Source organism: Bos indicus x Bos taurus, chromosome 19, assembly GCF_003369695.1.
Source record: "Bos indicus x Bos taurus breed Angus x Brahman F1 hybrid chromosome 19, Bos_hybrid_MaternalHap_v2.0, whole genome shotgun sequence".
Lineage (NCBI taxonomy): Eukaryota > Metazoa > Chordata > Mammalia > Artiodactyla > Bovidae > Bos > Bos indicus x Bos taurus.
Genome location: NC_040094.1, coordinates 62,147,616 through 62,171,788, shown reverse-complemented (window position 1 = coordinate 62,171,788; position 24,173 = coordinate 62,147,616). Strand labels below are relative to the sequence as shown.

At 45.8% G+C, this 24,173-nt stretch overlaps 1 protein-coding gene across 3 annotated transcripts in view; it reads left to right on the top strand.

The window, feature by feature from the left end:
* MAP2K6 (mitogen-activated protein kinase kinase 6) overlaps positions 1–24,173 on the top strand; it is a 106,186-nt gene that overhangs the window by 51,917 nt on the left and 30,096 nt on the right. For 2 of the 3 annotated variants that reach the window (XM_027519120.1, XM_027519121.1), the window contains exon 2: positions 19,609–19,675. In XM_027519120.1, coding sequence (XP_027374921.1) covers positions 19,609–19,675 — 67 coding nt within the window. Of the gene's footprint in view, positions 1–15,703; positions 16,011–19,608; positions 19,676–24,173 lie in introns of those variants that run through there. The other variant, XM_027519122.1, reaches the window with a different exon arrangement.

Below are 24,173 nucleotides of genomic sequence, written 5' to 3'. Positions count from 1 at the left end.
CAAGTTGACAGTTTTCTTACTTGTTTGTAAAATTTAAGAAAAAAGTCATTTAAAAGAATCATTCAGGGCCATCCCCGGTGGTTCAGTGGCTAAAGACTCCAGGCTTCCAGTGCAGGGGCCGGGTTCCGTCCCTCGTCAGGGAACTAGACCCCACGTGCTGCAACTGAGACTCGGTGTGGCCAAATAAATAGGAAAAAAGAAGTAGCATTGTTAGATCACACAGTCTCTTTCCAAGTTTTAATGAAATAGCTTGTTTTTGTAGAGTGGCTTTGAGATTCAAATGCACAAAAAGGAGAGCGCATAGCGTTGGCCTCAGAAGACGTTCAATCTGTTAGTTGTGTAATCTGTAAACTAGCCTGACCACAGAACTTTCCAGCAAAGGAATTGAGTCCAGAAAAGTCAAGCGACTTCTGTCTCTAAGTTTCTAGTTAGCGGCAGACTCAGAAAAAGAGCTGAGGCTCTGACAGCGTCTAAACTCTCGATACCACCTGTCACCACTTCTTTCTGGTCCTTTAAAGACGGTCCTTTAACTTGCTGTTAACTGTTTGCTGGCTTTCATGGCATTAGATTTTATTCTTCACTTTTTAAGCTAGTTTTCTGAATCGGTCACATGTTTACATGGGTCAAATTGAGAAAGCACACAAAAAATTACAGTTCATTGTCTTTTTCCTACTGTGTCCTCTGGTATCCTGTTTTTACTATTACTATTTTCTAATGTATTTTTCCAAAGACTTTACACGTGTATGAGCAAATCTGTTTATACATTTCTTGCCATTTTAAAATACAGAGTAGCATATAGTCTTTTGCATCTAGAGTTTTTTGCTTAATGTATTAAGGTATTTCTATATTAATGTATTACAAATTCCACATTCTCTTCTCAACTACACAGAATTTCGTTGTTCAAACGCCCTACACTTTACTGAGTCCAACCTTGGTGTAGTGCATTTGATGTGACAGATAGTGTCTTGTTGAGTAAACTTGTCCATCCATCATTTTTCATAAAAGGGAGCTACCTCTGCAGGATATGGGGCTGGTGATGGAATAGCTAGGACAAAGGGAACGTGCATTTGTAAAACAGATTTTTGTTGAACTACCCACAATAGGGCTTATACCAATTTACTCTCTTACCATCATCTTAGGGAATTTTAAATTACAAGGAGAAATTACAATACCATACTGGCCCTACTTCATTTATCTAGTGATAGTTGTCTATTTGAGGGGTTGATAGGCGTCAAGGCAAAATCAGAGATCAGGAATAGGTCAAGGACATTCAGTTTTGCTGCTTCTATTCAACTGTGTATTGCCAGGGCATTTAGGCAAGAACATGAAATAAAACCCATCCACATTGGGAAGGAAGAAGGAAAAATATCACTATCATATAGAAAATCCCAAGGAATCCCCTAAAAATCTATTAGAACTGATACGCAAGATCAGCAAAGTTGCAAGATACAAATTCAATACACCAAAGTCAATTGTATTATTATGCGCTAGCAGTGAACAATTTGAAAATGAAATTAAGAAAAACAATTCCATTTATAATAGCACTAAAATGATATAATAATTGGGAATAAAGTTAATAAAGTAAGTACAAGTCAAACTCTGAAAGTTACATTGTCAAGAGAAGTTAAAGAAGACCTAAAAAAGTATTAATAGAAAGATGAACATACAGAGTATTGTCAAGATGGCAATAGCCCAAATTAATCTGCAGGCTCAATGCAATCCCATCAGAATTCCAGCCCGCTTCTTTGCAGAAATTGACAAACTGATCCTAAAATTTTTATGACAATGCAAGAGACTCACAGTAGCTACACAACCTTGAAAAAGAGGAACAGTCTTTGAGGAATCACACTTTCTGATTTTAAAACTCACTGCAAAGCTACAGTAATCAAGATGGTGTAATACTGGCATAAGGATAAACATAGATCCATGGAGGCAAATTGAGAGCCCAGAAACAAATTCTCATTACAATCAGTTTATTTTCAACAGGGTCCCCATACAATTCAATAAGAAAAGCGCAGTCTTTTCAGCAAATAGTTCTCAGAAAACTGGATTGTTGTTCAATAGTTAAGTCCAATTGTTGTTATTCAATAGTTAAGACTGTTTGTGACTCCATGAACTGCTGCACACCAGGCTTCCCTGTCCTTCACCGTCTCTGAGAGTTTGCTCGTTTGACTCATGTGCATTGAATCAGTGATGCCATTCGACCATCTCATCCTCTGTCGTCCCCTTCTCCTCCTGCCTTCAATCTTTCCCAGCATCAGGGTCTTTTCCAGTGAGTCAGCTCTTCGAATCAGGTGGCTAAAGTATTGGAGCATCAGCTTCAGCATCAGTCCTTTCAATGAATATTCAGAGTTGATTTCCTTTAGGATTGACTGGTTTGATCTCCTTTCCACACGCAAAAGAGTGAATTTAAGCCCCACCTTACACCACATACAAAAATTGCTTCAAAGTGAATCAAAGACCTAAATGTAAGAACTAAAACTGTGAAGCCCTTAGAATAACACATAGGTATAAATCTTCATGACCTTGAATTAGGCAATGTTATCTTAGATATGACAACAAACCCACACGTGGGGCTTCATCAAAATTAAAAGCTTTTTTATGGCAAAGGCACCATCAAGAAAGTAAAAAGATAACTCATGGCATGAGAGAAAATATTTATAAACTATATATCTGACTAGAGACTTGTTCTAGAAAGAACTTTTATAGCTTAATAATAAAAAGACAAATAACCCAATTAAAAAACAATAAAGAATTTGAACAGACATTTCTCCAAGAAGATATATAAATGGTCAATAAATACATGAATTATGCTCAATGTTATTGTCAGAGAATTGCAAACCACATTGAGATACCACTTTATATCTACTAAAATGCTGCTGCTGCTGCTGCTGAGTCGCTTCAGTCGTGTCCAACTCTGTGTGACCCCATAGACAGTAGCCCACCAGGCTCCTCTGTCCAAAGGATTCTCCAGGCAAGAATACTGGAGTGGCTTGCCATGCCCTCCTCCAGGGGATCTTCCTGACTCAGGGGTTGAACCGGCGTCTCTTATGTCTCTGCATTGGTAGGCGGGTTCCTTACCACTAGCGCCACCTGGGAAGCCCATTTATACCACTGCGATCATTCAAAAAAAGTTAAAGCATGCTTTTTCAACTATGCTTAAAAGGAGACAGCATGTAACTGCTTGTTGCTGCTGCTGCTGCTGCTGCTGCTGCTAAGTCACTTCAGTCGTGTCCGACTCTGTGACCCCATAGACGGCAGCCCACCAGGCTCCCCCGTCCCTGGGATTCTCCAGGCAAGAACACTGGAGTGGGTTGCCATTTCCTTCTCCAATGCATGAAAGTGAAAAGTGAAAGTGAAGGCACTCAGTCATGTCCGACTCTTTGAGACCCCCGTGGACTGTAGCCCACCAGGCTCCTCCATCCATGGGATTTTCCAGGCAAGAGTACTGGAGTGGGGTGCTATTGCCTTCTCCCCACTAAGATGACTATTATCAAAAACATAGAAAATAAGTGTTGGCAAGGAATGCAGGGAAATTGGAACATTCATTCATTGCTGATGAAAGTGTAAAATGGTTTAGCTGCTTTGGTATAGTTTGAAAGTTTGGCACTTTCAAATAAAAAATTAAAGGTTAGAGTAATTTCACTCCTAGGTGTACATATACTCAAGAGAGTTGAAAATTTACATCTGCATCCAACCATGTTCATGAATGTCCATAGGCAGCATTGTTCATAATAGCTAGAAAGTGGGAAAATCTAAATGTCAGCTGATGGATGAAGAAATAAAATGTGGCATGTCTGTATGAGAAAATATGATTAGGTAACAGAAAGGAAGAAGTACTGGTACATGCTACAGTGTGGATGAGCCTTTAAAACTATACTTCACTGAAAACATTTTATTTACATGAAGTGTCAAGAATCGGCTAATCTACAGACAGGATGTAGGTTAGTGGTTGCCCCTCATGGCTCAGCGGTAAAGAATCCGCCTGCCAATGCAGGAGATGTGGGTTTGATCCCTGGGTCAGGAAGATCCCCTGGAGAAGGAAGTATCAACCCACTCCAGTGTTCTTGCCTGGAGAATTGCATGGATGGAGGAGCCTGGTGAGCTACAGTCCGTGGGGTCGCAAAGAGTTGGACACGAATGAGTAACTAAACATCAACAACAACACGACCAGAAGGAGAAAAATGGAGAGTGACCGCTAAGAGGCATGGTGTTTCTTTTGTGGGTGATGAACATCTTGTAGAGTTGATTGCGGTGACGATTGTACAGTTCTGAATGTGCAAAAAGCCGTTGGATGATGCATTTTAAGTAAGGAACTATGTTATGTGAATTATATCTCAATAAAACTGCTGTAATAAAAATCGAAGAGCCGAAGTAATGTCCAGATCTACTGTAGACCTTGAGGTTTGCAGCTCTGGAGATGAAGGATTCCAACTCTTGAGTACCAAACTTTCTAAAATTCATTGAAGAGTAAAACATATCGTGTTCTCACGTGTGACCTTGGGGACTCATGGACGGTTCTTGAGCTGGGAACCACTTTTGACTTTTGTTGCCAGGTTTTGTGATGACCAGCTTTGGAATGGAAAAGCTTCTAAGAAAGAAAAAGAGTTTAGGCTGCACCTGCCTACTTTGCAATGGTACATAATTGAGCTGCTTGTTGGAATTTTCTCTTATGTTTCTCACAGAATATTAGCTACTTCCTCAGGAGCTCATGTTCTGCAAGTCTCCTCGGTAAAATTTTGTTTGAAACTACAAGAGCTCCTCTGCTGACCGACTGTGGCTGCTTCTAATGCGTCTTGGCCTCATATTTCCTGGACCCCATGGGAAATCTTGGCAGAACACCCTGTTATATGTCAATACTTCCCTTCACACTGAATTTTCTTCCTGTTGTCATTCTTTATGTCCTTGCTTCTTGTCTTGGAGAGGGACCCTCCACGCCTTTCTCTGAGTCTAACCTCTCTCCTCTGTGCTGTTGATCCCATCACATCCACAGGGATCGCATCCACCATAGCTGGGCGTTTCTCTGGTCTCTGTTCCCCACGGACTTCTTTTCTTGGCTGGACTGTTGCCCAAATTTCCCATCATTTTCTAGAAAGTAGTAACAAATGTACCAAAAAAACCCCAAACTTTCCTTAGATCCTGGTTTGTTTCATAATATACTGTGTTCTTATTTTACCCCCACAGTAACTTTTTTTTTTTTTTGGAAAGTCGGTGTCTTTTCATAATTTTATTAATGTGTATTTTGATAAACAGCCTGAGGTTTTAAACTTAAGAACCCTGTGCTAAAATTAGGTCTAGAACATGTCATTCCTAGAACAATTCTGAGTGGGAATCGAGGTAAATTGGACATGATCAAGCAGAAAGGACAAGAGTGAGCATGGACATCTTAGGAATCAGCGTTTATTTTATTTTGAATATGAAGGTTTCCGGCTGATTTAAGAGGCTCAGTGACCGTGAGTGTTTAGCCTGAGACTGGTAAATCCTCTGACAGGAAGAAAGAAGCATGAGGTGGAGATTCCTGTCAGGATGCGGGGATCAAGGAATTTGCTGGTGGAGTAGGAGCCCCTTTCTGTGACATCGAGAGGAGCCATCACCACACACACACACACACGTATCCCTAAGACACAGTGTTATGCAAACAGGAGCCACAGTCACACCTCTGAAGTAGTCACTGACATATACTCCTGCCGTTCAGTTGCTCAGTCACGTCCAGCTCTCTGCGCCCCCGTGGACTGCAGCACGCCTGGCCTCCCTGTCCTTCCCTAACTCCCGGAGTTTACTCAAACTTATGTCTATTGAGTGGGTGATGCCATCCAACCATCCCATCCTCTGTCGTCCCCTTCTCCTCCTGCCATCAATCTTTCCCAGCATCAGGGTCTTTTCCAATGAGTCGGCCCCTGCTAAAAGTAATTTATGGGAACAGGGAATAGGCTTATCAATTTCAACAGAAATCCCCTTAGGGGAAGGGTGTTAGTTTATAAACACACAGCCAAGCTCTCTCATAGTAGAAACTTTATGACATTATCTATAAAGCTGATGATTCCCGGTGGATCCGTGGTAAAGAACCCACCTGCCAATGCAGGAGACACGGGCTGGATCCCTGGGTCGGGAAGATCCCCTGGAAGAGAGCCTGGCAGCCCACTCCAGCGTTCCTGCCTGGAGAATCCCTTGGACAGAGGAGCCTGGCATCGCAAGGCTCCATGGTGGTTGCAAAGAGTCTGACACGACTTAGCAAGTAAACAACAGCAACAGTAAAACTGGTGTAGTACTCCTGTCAGACACCAGAGGACCATTTAAGGAGGTAGGTCCTAGTTTACAGACAGAATGCTTTCCATTTTAGCATCAGCGGAACTAAAGTCCAGAAAGGTTAAAATACCTTGGGCACAGTCCATGGCAATATAGCTTTTCAGTGGAATCTGGCTCTCCGAATAGAACTAGGTTGCTTCGCGTTAGTTCCTATAAACAGCTTTATAGCCTGGACATAGAGAAGCCTGGACATAGAAGTAGAAAGTGTGTACAGGGAATTTAACCCAGGAGTTCTTCCTTTGCATTCAGATTTTATGTATTGTCCCGAAACACTTCAGCAAGAATCCTTCTACAAATCAGTGGGTGAAGAGTAATCAGGGCTTCCCAGGGGGCTCAGTCAGAAAGAATCTGCCTGCCACTGCTGGGGTCGTGAAGAGTCGGGGATGACTGAGTGACTGAGCACCGAGAGTCATGGTGGTCCAAGGATGAGACACAGCTGTATTCTATGGCAAAGCTGACCGATCTGTTTATCTGTCTGGACAAGGCTGTTGTACTGGAGGACGTGGAGCTGACCCCGTGGAGCCGCAGTGATCACTAACCACGCCTTGCATGCTGTGCCTTCTCAACAAGTGTTAGTTGGGTGTGTGTTATTCTCACGGGTTCTGCCTGTTAATAAGAAAGCACCTGCCTGCCACATGGGTGGACCTAGAGCTGATCATACTCAGTGAAGTCAGCCGGAAAGAGAAAGGCAGATACCGTGTGTTATCACTTCCGTGTGGAATCTAAACTTTGACACAAAGGAACTCATCTGTGAAATGCAAAGAGACTCACAGACAGAGAGCAGACCTGTGGTTGTCAAGGGGCCGGGCGGCGGCGGCGGGAGGGACGGGGAATTTGGTGTTTATTAGCTGATGCAAGCTGTTACACGCAGGATGAATGAAGAACAAGGTCTTACTATATCCCAGGGAACTGTATTCAATATCCCGTGATAAACCACAGTGGAACAGAATATGAAAAAGAATATATATATATGTGTGTGTGTAACGGAATCGCTCTGCCGGATAGCAGAGATCGACAGCATTGTAAATCAACTAGGCACGCGTGCTAAGTTGCTTCAGTCGTGTCTGACTCTCTGCGACCCCATGGACTGCAGCCCGCCAGGCTCCTCTGTCCATGGGATTCTCCAGGCAAGGATACTGGAGTGGGATGCTGTGCCCTCCTCCAGGGGATCTTCCCAACCCAGGGACCGAATCTGCATCTCTTATGTCTCCAGCATCGGGAGATGAGTTCTTTACACTAACGCCACCCACCCCGGAAAGCCCAAATTAACTATACGTCAGTAAATAAATTAAAACAACAACAAAGAAAGCACTCGTCCCAAATAGCAGTGTACCTGAGCTGGCAACTTCAATATTTTTTTATTCAACACGCGTTTGTTCAGTGGTCCTGCCTGTGTTTGCTCTTCAGTCCCACCAAGCGTTGATAGATGCTGGTATTCTCATTTTAAAGCTGGGGCTTAAATTAATAACGTCTCAAGATCTTGCAGCCGATGAGCATGATGGCTTGGCCCCTTCTCTCGAGACCTCTTTCTTCTCAGCACCGTATTGAGTTGTTTTCCGATGTAACCGGGCTAATTGCGTATAGATGCTAGTGGGCTCTGTGCTCAGGTCTTCACCCTGCTCCCCAGTGATAAAAACCTGTGAGAACCACCATCTATTGTATGCAATTGAAATCAACCCAATACAGACTTGCGACGTCAAGAAAATCATAAAACTAGTATTTCCAGGGATCATTATAAATCATCTCCTCTAATTTTTGGTCAGCCATTAAAACCAATTTGGAGAAATTGTATAGTTAGCTGTGTATAAGACATCATGGGGCAAATTTTCAATTTATATCTTTCTCTCCCGTTTCTGATCACGGAACTTCCCTGATGGCTCAATGGTAAATAATCCTGCCAGAAGATGTGGGTTCCATCCCTGGGTCGGGAAGATCCCCTGGAGAAGGAAATGGCCATCCACTCCAGTATCCTTGCCTGGGAAATCCCATGGACAGAGGAGCCTGGCGCGCCACAGTCCATGGGGTTGCAAGGAGTCAGACACGACTGAGCGCACACACTGATAGGCAGGTGGCTCATTCTGTGGGAGCAACAGGGACTTTTTAAAAAGTAATCAATTAACACTGTGCTGGTCTTCGTTGCTGCTCGAGGACTTTCTCTAGTTGTGGCCTGCGAGGGCTCCTCTCTAGTTGCAGTGTGTGGGCTTCTCGTTGCAGTGACCTCTGTTGCAGAATACTGGCTCTCGGCTCGTGGGCTCAGGAGAGATGGTACAGGTGCTGAGTGGCTCCGCAGCATGTGGGACCTCCCTGGACTAGTGGCTCGACCCACGTCCCTTGCATTGGCAGGCTGATTCTTAACCACGGGACCACCAGGGAAGCCCACCAGAGAATTTATGTTGCCCTTGAACAACGCAGGGATTGGACACCAACCCCCATCCCACCCGCCCCCTCCACACAGTCAGAAATCTGCAGACTGCTGTCTCTGCCTCAAAAACAAAGGGACTGATAAATGCAGGAATTGATAAATGACTAACCCAGGGCAGGAAGCGCAAGCAGTTTGGACAAAATCAAAACTCAAACCCTAGTTCTTTGGATTCCATGTGTTGTGAACTCTGAGCACAAGCTTTCCACCACAATTAAAGAACTATAAAATGAAAATACAGACACCAAACTTACTGGGGAAAAAATCCGCTCATAGGTGGATCTGCGACGTTCAAACCAGTGTTATTCAGGGGTCCATGTGCGGGCGCGCTAAGTCATGTCCGACTCTCTGTGACCCCGTGGACTGTGGCCTTCCAGGCTCCTCTGTCCGCAGGCTTCTCCAGGCAAGAACACTGGAGTGGGTTGCCAATTCCTTCTCCAGGGGATCTTCCTGACCCAGGCATCAAACCCACGTCTGTGTCTCCTGCGTTGGCAAGTGGGTTCTTCCTGCTAGTGCCACCGGGAAGCCCTTTATTTAGGGGTCAGCTGTACTGTTTTTTCTTTTTTGTTATTAGTCTTAGAGAAGAACTGATTAATTTACGTGTTTCAAGGGGACTGCCTGGAACAATTTCTAGACGTGTTATGAAGACTAGAGCACTCCACTTCTTTGACACCCCGAGTTTTGGCCCCGCCCGAAGCAATATTTGTTAACAGAGGTGAGATAAGCGCCTGAGTCCTTCTGTAGAACTCTGGAATTTTCCCTCAAGGGTTCCAGGAGGATCTGAAACAGCAATGAAACCTGAGTAGATGTGCATAAAAACAGGTTGTTTGCTTTCTCTTTTCAGAAAACCTCACATTTAAATTTTGTGGTTTTCTTGAAGCTTTGTCATATTCTTTATTTTTTAATCAACCATCCTGAACCTCTAATCAGAAAAATATCACCAGTGGGAGATGCACTAAGCCCGCAAAGGGTGCCGCAGAACAAGAAGGTGTCTTGCCAGGCTGTGGTTTGTAAAACATAACTCAAAAACGTCCAGCCTCCCTGGAGAGGAAGGTGAGAGATATTGCAGAAGCAGCCGTGGGCCAGACGATCTTCCTGAGTTTGTTCAGGCCGGAGGGCTGGAGTGTCAAGCTGCGGAATCTTGCTGTATTTTCTGAGATTGTTTTGGCCTTGGCTTCTTTACCTTCTTGTTTCTTGCTGGCACGGGACGTGAAGAATTTCAGAATGTGCCACAGGCCTGGGGAAAGGGTGTATTTCTTCCTTGGCATCGAGTTAGAAAGAAACGAAAGGAAGTCAGCATCATCTCCTTTGTTCCAGAGAAGGGCACGACCCCGCTCCCCCAAGGACCATCTAGGACTACCTGTTTCTTCCTGTCGGCATTGAATCCTTAACTTTGTTTTGCCCCCTTGCATTGTCAAGTTAAGACCTTGTCGGTGTTACCTGAATCCCGGGATTAGCAGGCTCCAAGTTTCTACTGCCGCACGCGATGCAGACACACAGCTTCCTCAGGAGGGCCCGCGGCAGGAGCAGTTGAGAAGGGAATGGAGTGAAAATGAGGTGGCGAAAGAAAGCAGAAAGGGAAGAAGCAAGACACGCGTTTGTTAGAGAGCATGGCGGCTTGGGTACAGCAGGAAGGACACTAGATTATTTCAGTAAATACTGAAAAGGCATTAGTGAAACTCAGCATCCGTTTCTGATACAGGCGAACCGTGTTTATTGGGCTCCGCTTTACTGCGCTTTGCAGATACTGCAAGTTTTACGAATTGAAGGTTTGTCGCAACCCTGAGTCCAGCACGTCTGTTCTTGTTATTTAGTCGTGTCTGACTCTTTAGTGACCCCACGGGAAAGAGGTGTCAGGCTCCCTCCAGAGGCTCTGGGATAAAGAACCCACTCTTTGCCTCTTCTTTCTGTTCCTCTTTTTCAACTACTTAAAGATAATTTTCTGTGATTCAGTAGCTATTCAAGAAAATCTTTCTATTTTGGAAAGTTTCGATCATAGTCAAAGGTAGACAGACAATGAACCACCATATATTCATCACTCAGCTTTGACAATTACCAGCTATTTGGTCTATAGGAAACCCCACCCCACTCACATACTATTTTGAAGCTTATCTTGCGTGCTCAGTCGCTAAGTTGTGTCTGACTCTTTGTGACCCCATGGACTGTTGCCTGCCAGGCTCCTCTGTCCATGGAATTCTCCGGGCAAGAATAGTGAGTGGGTTGCCATGCCCTCCTCCAGGGGACCCGCGTCTCCTGAGTCTCCTGCTCTGGCAGGTGAAATCTTTACCACTAGTACCACCTAGGAAGTTTGTCTTAGAGTCGTATTATTTCACTCGGAGACATTTCAGTATTTCTCTCTAAAATATATGCGAGATGTTTAAACCTAGCCGGGATGGAGTATGCGTTTTGAAAAGACGAGACACATCGCTGCGTGTCTTTGGAAGCTGCTGCCTTGGTTTCATTGTAAAGTGGTATTTTTCACACCCTGTAACTGCACTTCCTTTTGCTGAGCCTCATGAATGAAGCAGCGTGTGAATGAGGAAGGAGATGGGCACAGCTGTGGGGGTTCCCCGCCGAACCCCTCGCCCCCACGCCTGCCTTCCCGGGGCCCCAGACCACAAGAGGGGTGGCGCTTGGCTGCCGTGTCCCTCTAGGTTCTTTCAAGAGCACAGAGTCAGCACCAAATGGTTAGCGTGACAAAGCGCATACCTCAGCTCCACCGGGTCTGCAAAAAAAAGGCTTCAGTCACGAGACCGGAGCTGTAAGGAAGCTCTTCTGAGTCCTTCCTGCTTTGAACGAGGACCTTTTCTGAACGAGCGGACGGCGCTGCTCCGTCCACGCTGGTTTTCCTCCTGGGACGCGGCCAGAGGGTCTTGGTGTCCTCGGCTGGTTCTTCAGTCCTCCTTCTCTCTCCCTGCTCTCGCCTTGGCTGCCTGCCTTGCCTGTTCCCTTCTTGTTTCCTCGCTGGTCTCAGTCGACTTTTCTGCTTCTCCCTTTGGCACTCCCAGGGCTTCACTCCCCTCCCAGCCCCCACCCGTCCACTCTGAAGCTCCGGGTACCTGTTTGAAGCCTGCCACGTGCCCTTCAGAGTACCCTCTGTTGTGGTTGCTGTTCAGTCGCTCAGTTGTGTCCGACTCTTTTTGACCCCATGGACTGCAGCCTGCCAGGCCTCCCTGTCCTCCACTGTCTCTCAGAGTTGCTCAAACCATGACCATTGAGTCGGTGATGCCATCCAACCTTCTCATCCTCTGTCACCCACTTCTCCTCCTGCCCTCAATCTTTCCCAGCATCAGGGTCTTTTCCAACGAGTCAGCTCTTTGCCTCAGGTGGTCAAAGTGTTGGAGGTTCAGCTTCAGTATCAGTCCTTCCAATAAATATTCAGAGTTTCCTTTAGGATGGACTAGTTTGATCTCCTTGCTATTGAAGTTTATCTCAAAAGTCTTCTCCAATACCACAATTCAAAAGCATCATGATATTCTTCAGAGCTCAGCCTTCTTTGTGGTCCAACTCTCACATCTGTATATGACCACTGGAAAAACACATAGCTTTGGTTATACGGACCTTTGTTGGCACAGTGATGTCTCTGCTTTTTAATATGCTGTCTAGGTTTGTCGTAGCCGCCCTCCCAAGGAGCAGACGTCTTTTAATTTCTCCTTAGCACATCTGATGTGGAGCTCCTCTGCCTTCTTCCACCTCCCACCCCAACTGGCCTGACTTTTCTCTTTTACTTAATTTTATCTAGATGGGGAAAAGCCAGGTTGCTCCTAATATTACAACTACACCTTAACTCCTGATCTTCTCCACCTTTTATCCAGTTGATGACCAGAACCCATAGTTTTACTTCTGCAGAGTTTAAGCAGCTTATTTTTGAGCCCAGATGCTGTGGTCTCTGCCTCATTTCTTGGGTCTATTGCTTACTCTGTTCATGGGCAAGGAATGGGGTCTGGCTTTGAAGAGCTCACATTCGAGTGGAAGAGATGGGTAAGCAGGTAGATTCAGTCAATCAGTGAAAGAAAGACAAGACAGGCTGCCCATAGAGGGGACATTCTGGTGCGTTCTTATTTTGAAATATAAGCACAGATATGAAAGGGAGACAAGAAACTTCTGTCTAGTGGACGCCTGTTGTGTGCTGGACTTCTTCACATCAGTTGTACCAGCTGAATCTCTTGGCCATCAGATTTGGCATCTCCAGTTCATAGGTGAGGAAATTGAGTTTCAGAAGCATCCTCAGGGAGACGTCCTTGGTGATCCAGTGGCTAAGCCTCCGAGCTCCCAGTGCAGGGGGCCCGGGTTCCATCCCTGGTCTGGGAACTAGACCCACATGCCGCCTGCTAAGAGTTCGCTTGGTGCAACAAAGATCGAAGATCCCATGTTCCCCAACTAAGACCCCGTGCGGCGAATTTAGTAAATAAAAGTAACAAGTATTTAGGACAAAAGAGAAACATCCTGAAGGTCCCAGTGTTAAGAGGGCCAGCTCGGATTTAAAACGAAGTCTCACTTATGCTCAAGGTTGTATTATTTCTACTCCATTCTGTGCTATTTACACGTCTATCTGTATGACTGAGCCCCTTCAACCTCCACCTGAGACTGACAGCATTGTTAATTGGCTATGAAAGGGGAGGTGAGGTCGCTCAGTTGTGTCCGACTCTTTGCGACCCCATGGACTGTAGCCTACCAGGCTCCTCTGTCCATGGGATTTTCTAGGCAATAGTACTGGAGTGGATTGCCATTTCGTTCTCCAGGGGATCTTCCCAACCCAGGGATTGAACCTGGGTCTCCCGCATCGTAGACAGATGCTTTACCATCTGAGCCACCAGGGAAGTCCGGTGGCTAATTAGCTATACTCTCATATAAAATAAAAAGCTTAAAAAATTATTTTTTAAGAAGAATTTATTTACAGGGTAGCAATGGAGAAACAGACACAGGCAATAGGCTTATGGACATGGGGAGAGGGGAAGAGAGGGTGAGACGTATGGAAAGAATAACATGGAAACTTACATCACCATATGTAAAACAGATCGCCAACAGGAATTTGCTGTATGAAAAATAATTATAGTTGATATATAATATTATATTAGCTTCAGATGTACATCGTAGTGGCTCAGTATTTTTAGTGTGTACTTTTTCAAAGAAAAAAATTGAAGGCCTCAGTACTAAAGTTCAAAACAGTTGAGAAAAGAACAACGAATATTCTGTTCACAAATACAGATGCTGTGGAAGCACTGCACAAAATTGCCGTCATAATGGGACATTTATGGGGGGGTGGATAAGAAAATTAATAATGCACAGATTCAGACACGAATCCATCAATGCAGAAGTAAATGATTCAAGATTGTCAGCAAAGGTGTGAGGAGCATAATAAACGAAGACGGTAGTGGACAGAGTGGGCATTTTAAATGAGAATAGTAGACATTCTGACAGTTGCTTTGAGTTGTTGTTATGTTCGGAGGCCAGCACGTGGGAGCCGGCCGTGTGGGCGGTGCTTCCTAAGGCGCAGCCGGGGTCTGGGCAGATCTGGGCGGGGGGCGTGTGATGAGGGCGTTGATTTTCGCAGATTGTGTTCCGTCGGTAAGAGGGCTGGGGCGTCGTGAGCATAAGGGCAGGTAAAGACGGGGTTTCAGGACCGTCAGCTGCCTGCTTGAAAGAAAAACGGCTGCGTGTTTACAGTGAGCTGTGCAGCTCTCGGTGTCTCCATTGTATGTAATTCCGGAGACACTTGGCATCCTGGTTGGAGCCTCAGGGGTGGGTGGGGCTTTCTGTGTCCCCTTGGTATCACCATCCTAGAGCCGGCTTTCTCCCTGCGCTCCCTTCTCTCTGCTCTGCTCTGTGTGTGGCTTTGCATCCGATCATTGCGATTTAAGGACATTCAGTGACACTTCTCCGCTGATTTCAGCGCCAGCCGCCCTTGGAACTCAAGCCTCGTATACAAGTATGAAGGTGAGGGCAGCCAAGGCCTTCAGGTTGCCAGTTCCTTGGCTGGAAATCCCATTCACGTTGGGAAACAGATTTTTAAAATACATTTGGCGCAGGGAGCAAAGCCACCCTTTTGTTAGGCTGGGTCAATGATGGTAAACCCCTGCAATCACGCCCCACCAAGCCCCCTCACCCTGGCCAAGCTGGCCTCACGGTGCCCCTTCTGTTGACCCCACACCATCCTCTTGCTGCTGGGGTTGGCCCTGCAGCAGGACCTTCTGTTTTGTGTCATAAGGCTCATGAGGGGAGCCCTTCGTGCTCAGCTTCACCCAGCCGGTGCTGAGCGAGGTCTGTGTACCGCTTCTTGCAGTACTGTCAGAGCTGGTGAGTATGTCTGTGGCTTGGTGAATGTTTTCTAAGTATTGGTAAGATTTTTTTATTCCTTTACCCCACCCCCCGCCCCCCAATTCTCTCCCAATGGCATTTTGCTCTGGGCTGTGATCATCAGGACCCAGCTTTGGTTTAAGATGCATTTTGCAAATATATGTGTGTAGTGGGACTACAATATTTTCTGAGAAGACGGGTGTGGGCGGGCCGCTGGCTGATGTAAGATGGGGCCACATATGTTTGCTCCATCAGGCCAAGGAGATTTTTTTTTACCCTCTGCAGACTGAACCAGTTCAGAGGACACAGCTGGTTGAGATCTGCAGAAACATACAGAATTCCGGTCTTCTGAGAAGGCTGGTTACCAGCATGTGACAAAACCTGGAGCCTCTTTTCTGAGCTAGCTTTCATTTCTGCTTTTGAATATCAAGCAAAAAGGCCATTTATCAGTCGGTCACCTCGTTTTATTATTCATTTTGCTCCGTCTGGTTAAGTTTCAAAAAAGCACAATGTTAAATGTTAGAGTCAGGTTGGTTGGCAGCCTTGCGAAGGGGAGCAGATTGCTTTCAAGTAAACGCAGCTGGAAGCGGACTGCATATGTGTCCCTTTCTTCTAAGAAATGAAAGAGGCATTTATAGAAAGGTGGCTGAGTGCTGGGCTCTCCAGGGTCACTTTGTCGGTTTATCCCTCCCAGTCTGGCTGATGATTAACGTCACACCTTGGTCGTTCAAACGGACGCATGTCTCCCTCCCTTGCTGAAGTCGGAGCTTCTCGGAAACAATGAACTTGCAGAGGTTTAGGGTAACGGGAGCTGGAGGAGGGTGGAGCCTCTGCAGCTCTGTCTCTCTCGCTCAAGTGTGGTCTCAGGAGCTGAGTGAAAATGCCTGCTGTGGGGTTTTCTGCGGCTCCTGCTTTTTGCAGCCTTGAAAACCGCATCAGAGTCACGTCTGCTGCTCTCTGACTGGATTGCTCTTCCAGCAATGGGCAGGTAAGTGAATTATGGAGTGTTGGCGTGTGCCTTTGTGAGTTTTCTTTTCTTTGATCTACTTTTAAAACACGAAGGCAGGGTGTTTTCTGATGGTGTAATTCAACCAGGTTTTGTTTGTCCAAAAGCATTTTGGAGTGCTTTTTCTAGTTTTTGTCAGAGAAGAACCTGGGGTGGCGGGGCAGGGGGCGGGGGGCGGTCTTCTTTTCCTATACTGAGAAGACTTTACTGTTGTTTTGGCCATCTCTTTCTTTAGTCTCTGTGCCAAAAGTGTTTTTTTGGTTTTCTTTTTTTCCTCTTTCTTTTGCTGTTTCTTCATATGATGATTTGGTGGGTTTTAGTTGGAGTCAATTGCTGTTAAGGAACTAACTAATCATTCATTGCTGTGATGTAATAATTCATTGGTATGTTAAAGTTTTCCAAAGCTGTTTTTCTCCATAAATAGTTATCTTACTTGACGTCTATCTAGGAAGAGGTGAGTTAGAAATGAAGAGGAGAGATGTAGGAACTGAGTTAGGAATGAAGAGGAGAGTAATGTTGCTTCATGAATCAAAAGCCATCTGGAGAGGCGTTTTCACAGGCAAGATCTACTTTAGTTTCGTTCTGTTTTATCTGGGAGAGCTACAGGGCTGGATCAGTTGGGATCGGTCACCTGTACTGGAATCTGTATGTCGAGATCCAGACAAGTCACGTTTGTTCATTCCTCCCTAGAGTATCTCGGGGAAAAATAGCCTTCGCCGTGAATTTAGCTGAGGCCCACGGATGGGAATTGTTGGAATCCAGCCATTTATCTGTTTGAATTCTCACAATCAGATCCAGCCTTAGCATCCTTCTGGTGTACACTACAGCTCTGTGTATTGTCAGGAACTAACTCAGTGACATGTACTAAATGGCCGTAGGCGCTCCAGGGATAGGAAAGGAAATGGTGAGGTTCGAATTCTTAAAAACGCACATCGGGAAATCTAAACGAGAGAACCGAGATGACCTGTCGCATTGGAGGTGGCTCTGAATGGCTTTCTCCGGCAAATATCGTGTATTAACGTGTGTATGTGGAATCTAGGGGAAATGGTAGAGGTGGTCTTACTTGCAAAGAAGAGAGAGAGACACAGACATCTGTAGGCAGGGGTGGGTGAATTGGGAGGTTGGGACTGACATATAGGCTGCTGATTCTATGTGTAAAACAGGTAGCTAGTGAGAACCTACTCTGTGGCAGAGGGACTTGCTGCTCCGTGGTGACCTAAATGGAAAGAAGGTCCAGAAGAGAGAGGATATGTGTAAACACAGAGCTGATTCCCTTTGCTGAACAGCAGAAACTGACACAATATCGTAAAGCAGCTGTACTCCAGTAAGAGAGGCTTTCTCTGTGTTGACTGCCATCGAGCACGTTGCCTGCTGGCTTTATGCGCTTTGGCAGAGTTAATCTGGGTTTTGGATTTTGATGGCGCAGAAAGAAAGGTCTCGATATATTGGGCTATGAGATAACACAGGCAGCTCTTTTTTTAAAATCTTTGTTTTTAATTAGAGGATAATCGCTTTATAGTGTTGGTTTCTGCCATACAGCACCATGAATCAGCCACAGGCACACATATGTCCCCTCCTTCTTGGACCCCCTCCCACCCCTCTAGGTTGTCACAGAGCACTTGCTTTGGGTCCCCTAATACAGCCAGTTCTCGCCCAGAGTTTCTGCAATGACTTCCTTTCTTTAATGAGACTGTGCAGATTGTTTTTGACGTGATTATAATTATTATTATTTCATTGCTCTTCCTCGTGTTATCCCATGGTTCTCGCATCAGTCTGGTAAGATAGGTATTGATGTTACTATTAATACACCATATTATAGCTGAGGATAATAAGGATTGGATAACAAGTGACCCTGGAGGGCTCTTTGCATGTGGAGAAACCAGGTGTAAGCTGGTCTTTACAGACCCAGAATCCCATACTTCCCCTCTTCATTCTCTCTGGTCCCCTCTACACTTCATCCACTGGGGAATGGAGGAAAAGCTGCCACGTGGGTGCTTGGGCACCCGGATTCTGATTCTGACCAGGCCATTGCGGGGGCTGTCTAATGGTGAGCAGTCCTTGAAGTCTGCAGATGGTGTTCTCCTGCAAGGAGGAAATCAGGATTTGATTTCTTCACTTTCTGCACAGACTCAGCATCTCTGTGCAGGGCCTTAATCAGGGCTTGCACTGAGAGAGGTGAGAGAGAAAGCAAACCTGTGTGTGTTCCGTCCAGCTCTGCTCTGGGCTTTCCTGCCAAGCCCGAGAGACACAGGCGCTCCTTAGGTGAGGAAAACCCGGGGTCCTTACAAGACGAGTTGCTCTGATCACCTGTTGTTGTTCAGTCGCTCAGTCATGCCCGACTCTTTTTGCCTCCATGGTCTGCAGAGTGCCAGGCTTCCCTGTGCTTCACCGTCTCCCAGAGTTTGTTCACACCCATGTGAACCGTGCAACCATCTTGTCCTCTGTCGCCCACTTTCTCCTGCCCTCAAGCTTTCCCAGCATCAGGGTCTTTTCCAGGGAGCCAGTTCTCTTCATCAGGTGGCCAATGTGTTGGAGCTTTAGCTTCAGCATCAGTCCTTCCAGTGAAGCTTCAGGGTGGATTTCCTTTAGGACTGACTGGTTTGATCACATCTTGAGCTGGCATTTCTCAATCTGTTCTTGTAAACTCATCAACAAGAAATGTTGGAGCCAAGCTCTCTTGTGGTTTCAGCCTAGGAACAACGAATACATCGATTACGTTCCCATCTGGCTCACAGAGAAGAGACAGCCTCCGTGCGTGAACCCTTCTGTTACCTTAATCCATTTTGGAACAGCGCAAAAGTAAATAAAGATTGCTCTCCCCTTCTCCAGGTGTTGTAACTGATGGCCGGTGGCTGAGAGTGGGCAGGGCGGAGCAGGGGAAGGGTAACTTTTGTTCTCCCTGCCTGGTTTGCTCCATCAGCTCATCACAGACCCAGTTAGACACTGCGGAGTACTGAGAGAGGTGGGGCCACACTTGGCTGAGAGCTGTCGTCGCTGTTTGCTAGTCCCTCAGTTGTGTCTGACTCGTGACCTCTTGGACTGTAGCCCGCCAGACTCCTCTGTCCATGGGATTCTCCAGGCACGAATACTGGAGTGGGTTGCCGTTTCCTCCTCCAGGGCATCTTCCCGACCCAGGAATTGAACCTGCATCTCCTGCATTGGCAGGCGGATTCTTTACCACCAGCCACCAGGGAAGCCCTGATGGACATAATAAAGGGAGACAACCTTTAACCGACACCACCCACCATTGTCACACAAGAAAGGAGGAAGGAGGCTGGGATGCAGCCTCCCAGCAGAGAGAGACTGCAGGTCTCCCGGGGTAAAGAGAGTTGGCATCCTTCAGGGGCCTTTCATGGATCCGGGAAGCCCTCACCCACGACCTCAGTCTGCACTCGAAGTTCTGCCCCGCCCGGCAACTGTGCCTCGTCACTCACAGCGCTCCTGGTGGGATGCGGGGCTCTGAATGCAGGGATGAGACTCGGGCTCCCAGTTCCGTCCTTTCTGCGCTGCCATCTCTGTGCCTGCTCTCACTCTGTGATTTTTGTAGACCTTAACATTATCCTTCCATCTTTCCCTGTAGGCAAGAAGCGAAACCCTGGCCTTAAAATTCCCAAAGAAGCATTTGAACAACCTCAGACCAGTTCCACGTAAGTTGGCAAGAGTACCCTCTTAATCCAAATGCTTGTACTTTACAGGTTTCCAGGGAATGGGAGTTCCTTTTCAGAAGGGTGAGTAATGCTTTGACCGGGAGGGAGTTTGTTAGAAAGGAGAGCCCTTTGAAGCGGGGAAGCCAAGTTCTGAGACCTGAAACGATCTTAGTCGGTCAGTCTATATGGAATGGGTACCTTTGAATTTAGTTGGCTAAAAATTTTACAGCCGTGTTTGGCAGATGGCTTGTTGTTCTTCAGTCGCTGAGTCGTGTCTGATTGTTTGTGACCCCGTGGACTGTAACCCACCAGGCTCCTCTGTGCATGGGATTTCCCAGGCAAGGATACTGGAGCAGGTAGCCATTTCCTCCTCCGGGGGATCTTCCCCACCCAGGGATGATTGAACCCACGTCTCCTGCATCGGCAGGCAGATTCTTTACCACTGTGCCACCAGGGAAGCCCTGGTAGATGGGGTCTTAAATAAATTCAGAAAGGTCACTGGATGGGGACTTTTTCCTTTTCCATTTTATCCGAATAAACCCCTGAGGGAGCCACCACTGTGAACTTTGGGTTGGGTAGAAAGGTAGTACTTGGTGAGGACTCAGCATCCTGTACTTAGATCCTGTTCCGTATGAACAGAAGGCAGATGTGAGATACGGGACCACACCTTACGAGCTAAGCCGTGGGTCCAAGGCCCCGAGAGTCCGAAGCCCTGGTGATGTGGGACACCCACTCCCAGAGCCTCCCTCTTTCTTTGTCTCTCCGCATTGTGGGGAGGGTGTTGCCTAGCTGGGAGCAAGGTCAAGTGAAAGTCACTCAGTCGTGTCTGACTCTTTGTGACCCCGTGGACTATACAGTCCATGGAATCCTCCAGGCCAGAATACTGGAGTGGGTAGCTGTTCCCTTCTCCAGGGCATCCTCCCAACCCAGGGATCAAACCCAGGTCTCCCACATTGCAGGTGGATTTGTTACCCGCTGAGCCACCAGGCAAGCCCAGCTTGGGGCAGGACCACATCAAAGCATCTACAGGGGAGGAAAGGCAATTCCAAGAAAAAAAACTATAGCAGAGGGAGCATAATAGCCATTCCAATGGAAACTTAAATTTAAAAAAATACATTAATTCGGCTAAGTTGGGTCTTAGTTGCAACAAGTGAAGCATTACAGACCTGCTTCCCAGGTGACACAGTGGTAAAGGATCTGTCTGCCAACGCCGGAGACGCAGGAGATGCGGGTTCAGTCCCAGGGTTGGAAAGAGCCTCTGCAGGAGGGAGTGGCAGCCCGCTGACTCTGTGGGACTGACGGGCGAGCTCTCCGGACGGGACTCGTTTGTCTGTAGGAATTTACTCTCGTCTCTTCTCCATCTCCATCTTGTTGCTTCCTGATTATTGTGCAAATGGAATCATGCATATCCTTTCTGAGACCGGCCTTTTTCTTTCAGCATCATTCCCTTGAGGTTATTCGAGTTGCTGCATGTACCCACAGATTATTCTTTGTTATTGCTGAATGCCATTCTGTGGGGTGGATACACCAGTGTGTCAAAGCCTTCAGCCTCTGAAAGCCTTTGAAGGAGATACAAATAGTTTCTGGTTTGGGGCTGTTATAAATAAATGTGCTGTGAACATTCCTGTGTAAGTTCTTGCATAAAAATAAGTCTTCATTTCTCTGGGATGTATGTCCAGCAGTGCAATTATGGGTCGTATGGTAAGTCCATTTTTAGTTTTGAAAGAATTGCCAAGTATTTTCCAGAGTGCTTGTACCAAATTACATTCTTACCAAAAAACATATGAATGGCCCAGTTTCTCCTCAGAACTGTTTCTCATTTTAACCATTCTGGTAGATGGGATGTATCATTGCAGTGTTAATTTTCATTTCTCTAACGGCTATTGATACTGAATACTTTTGGTGTTTATTTCCCATCCATGTGTCTTTTTCAGTGAAACGTCTATGCACTTATTTGTCTATTATCCAGTCAGATTTGTTTTTAATGCTGAGTTTTGAGGGTTCTTCCTATATCCTCGATGCAAAACAGTTGTCCGGTGTGTGACTCAATTGCAGTGTCTCCCAGTCATCATGGTTCTTTCCATCTCTCTCTGTTGATGAAGCCCAGTCTATCAGTTTTTCCTCTCATGAGTTACGTTTTTGGTGACAAGTCTAAGAACCCTTTCCCTATGCTTGGGTCCTAAAGATTTTCTCCTCTATTCTTTTCTAGAAGTTTATAGATTTACATATTAGATTTAAGTCTGTGATACATTTTGAGTTTAATTTCTGTACAAGGCCTGGGGTTTTCAGTTGGGCTCTATTTTTTTTCCCCGTGGATTTCACTGGCTAAAGTTGCTCCAACACCAATTGCCCAAAAGACTATCCCTGCTCCACTGAATTGTTTTTGCTCATTTTTAAGATAATAATTGGGGATATTTGTGTGCATCCGTTTCTGGGTTTTCTGTTCTGCTCCAATGATCTCTGGGTCTGCTCCTCCAGTGAGAACTGGACATGGAACAACAGACTGGTTCCAAATTGGGAAAGGAGTACATCAAGGCTGTATATTGTCACCCTGCGTATTTAACTTATATGCAGAGTACATCATGAGAAACATGGGGCTGGATGAAACACAAGCTGGAATCAAGATTGCCGGGAGAAATATCAATAACCTCAGATTTGCAGATGACACATGGCACCCCATTCCAGTACTCTTGCCTGGAAAATCCCATGGATGGAGGAGCCTGGTAGGCTGCAGTCCGTGGGGTCGCTAAGAGTCGGACACGACTGAGTGACTTCATTTTCACTTTTCAATTTTCATGCATTGGAGGAGGAAATGGCAACCCACTCCAGTGTTCTTCCCTGGAGAGTCCCAGGGACGGGGGAGCCTGGTGGGCTGCCGTCTATGGGGTCACACAGAGTCGGACACGACTGAAGTGACTTAGCAGCAGCAGCAGCAGCAGCCACCCTTATGGCAGAGTGAAGAAGAACTAAAGAGCCTCTTGATGAAAGTGAAAGAGGAGAGTGAAAAAGTTGGCTTAAAGTTCAACATTCAGAAAACTAAGATCATGGCATCTGGTCCCATCACTTCATGGCAAATAGATGGGGAGACAGTGGAAACAGCGTCAGACTTTAATTTTTTGGGCTCCAGAATCACTGCAGATGGTGTCTGCAGCCATGAAATTAAAAGACGCTTGCTCTTTGGAAGGAAAGTATATTAAATAGACAGCATATTAAAAAACAGAGACATTACTTTGCCGTCTAGACAAGGCTATTGTTTTTCCCATGGTCATGTATGGATGTGAGAGTTGGACTATAAAGAAAGCTGAGCACCAAAGAATTGATGCTTTTGAACTGTGGTGTTAGAGAAGACTCTTGAGAGTCCCTTGGACTGCAGGGAGATCCAACCAGTCCATTCTGAAGGAGATCAGCCCTGGGATTTCTTTGGAAAGACTGATGTTCAAGCTGAAACTCCAATCCTTTGGCCACCTGATGCAAAAAACTGACTCATTTGGAAAAGACCCTGATGCTGGGAAAGATTGAGGGCAGGAGGAGAAGGGGACGACAGAGGATAAGATGGTTGGACAGCATCACCGACTCCGTGGACATGAGTTTGGGTGGACTCTGGGAGCTGGTTGGTGATGGACAGGGAGGCCTGGCGTGCTGTGGTCCGTGGGGTCGCAGAGAGCCAGACTCGCCTGCGTGCCTGAGCTGGCTGGCCGCCCCTCTGCCTGTATCCCTCTGTCGTGGTTTCTGCAGCTATAGATTAAACCTTAATTTTGGGAAAAGTGATTCCTCTCACTTTGTTTTCTGTTTCAAAACTATTTTGGTTATTTTAGGGCTTTCATCTTTTCCTGTTAGTTTTAGAATAAGCTTGTCTATATCTACAAATAAACTCACTGAGATTTTTGGTAGGAATTGTGTTGAACCAAGAGATCGATTGAAGGAGAATTAGCATCTTTATTTTGCTGTCTTCCAATCCATGAATGTGGTAGATTTCTCCAAGTATTTAGATTCCCTTTGATGTCTTCCATTAATATTTTATAGTTTTCATCATACAGATTCTCTGTGTTTAGTTTTATTAGGATTTATACCTAAGTGTTTCTTTTTTTTTTTTTGAAGCAATAAAAATTGTATTCCATTTAAAAATTTTGATTTCCACTTTAGAAATTCAATAAAAATATTTTTATTTTTTTGTTGTGCTGGGTGTTTGTTGAGACGTGTGGGATCTAGTTCCCTGACCAAGAATCAAACCCAGGCCCCCTGCATTGGGAGTGTGGAGTCTTAGCCACTGGACCACCGAGGAGGTCCCTGCAATTGATTTTTGAGTTGATTGCATACCCTGTGACCTTTCTAAACTCAGTTATTAGTTCCAGGAGCTTTTTTGATAGGTTTCTTACAGTTTTCTGTGTAGACAGTCATACTTTCTCTAAAAAGAACATTTTATTTCTTTCTCTTCTGTTTGTTTTCGACCTTTATTTTCTTACCTTATCTTAGTGGCAAGAATGTTCAATACTACATC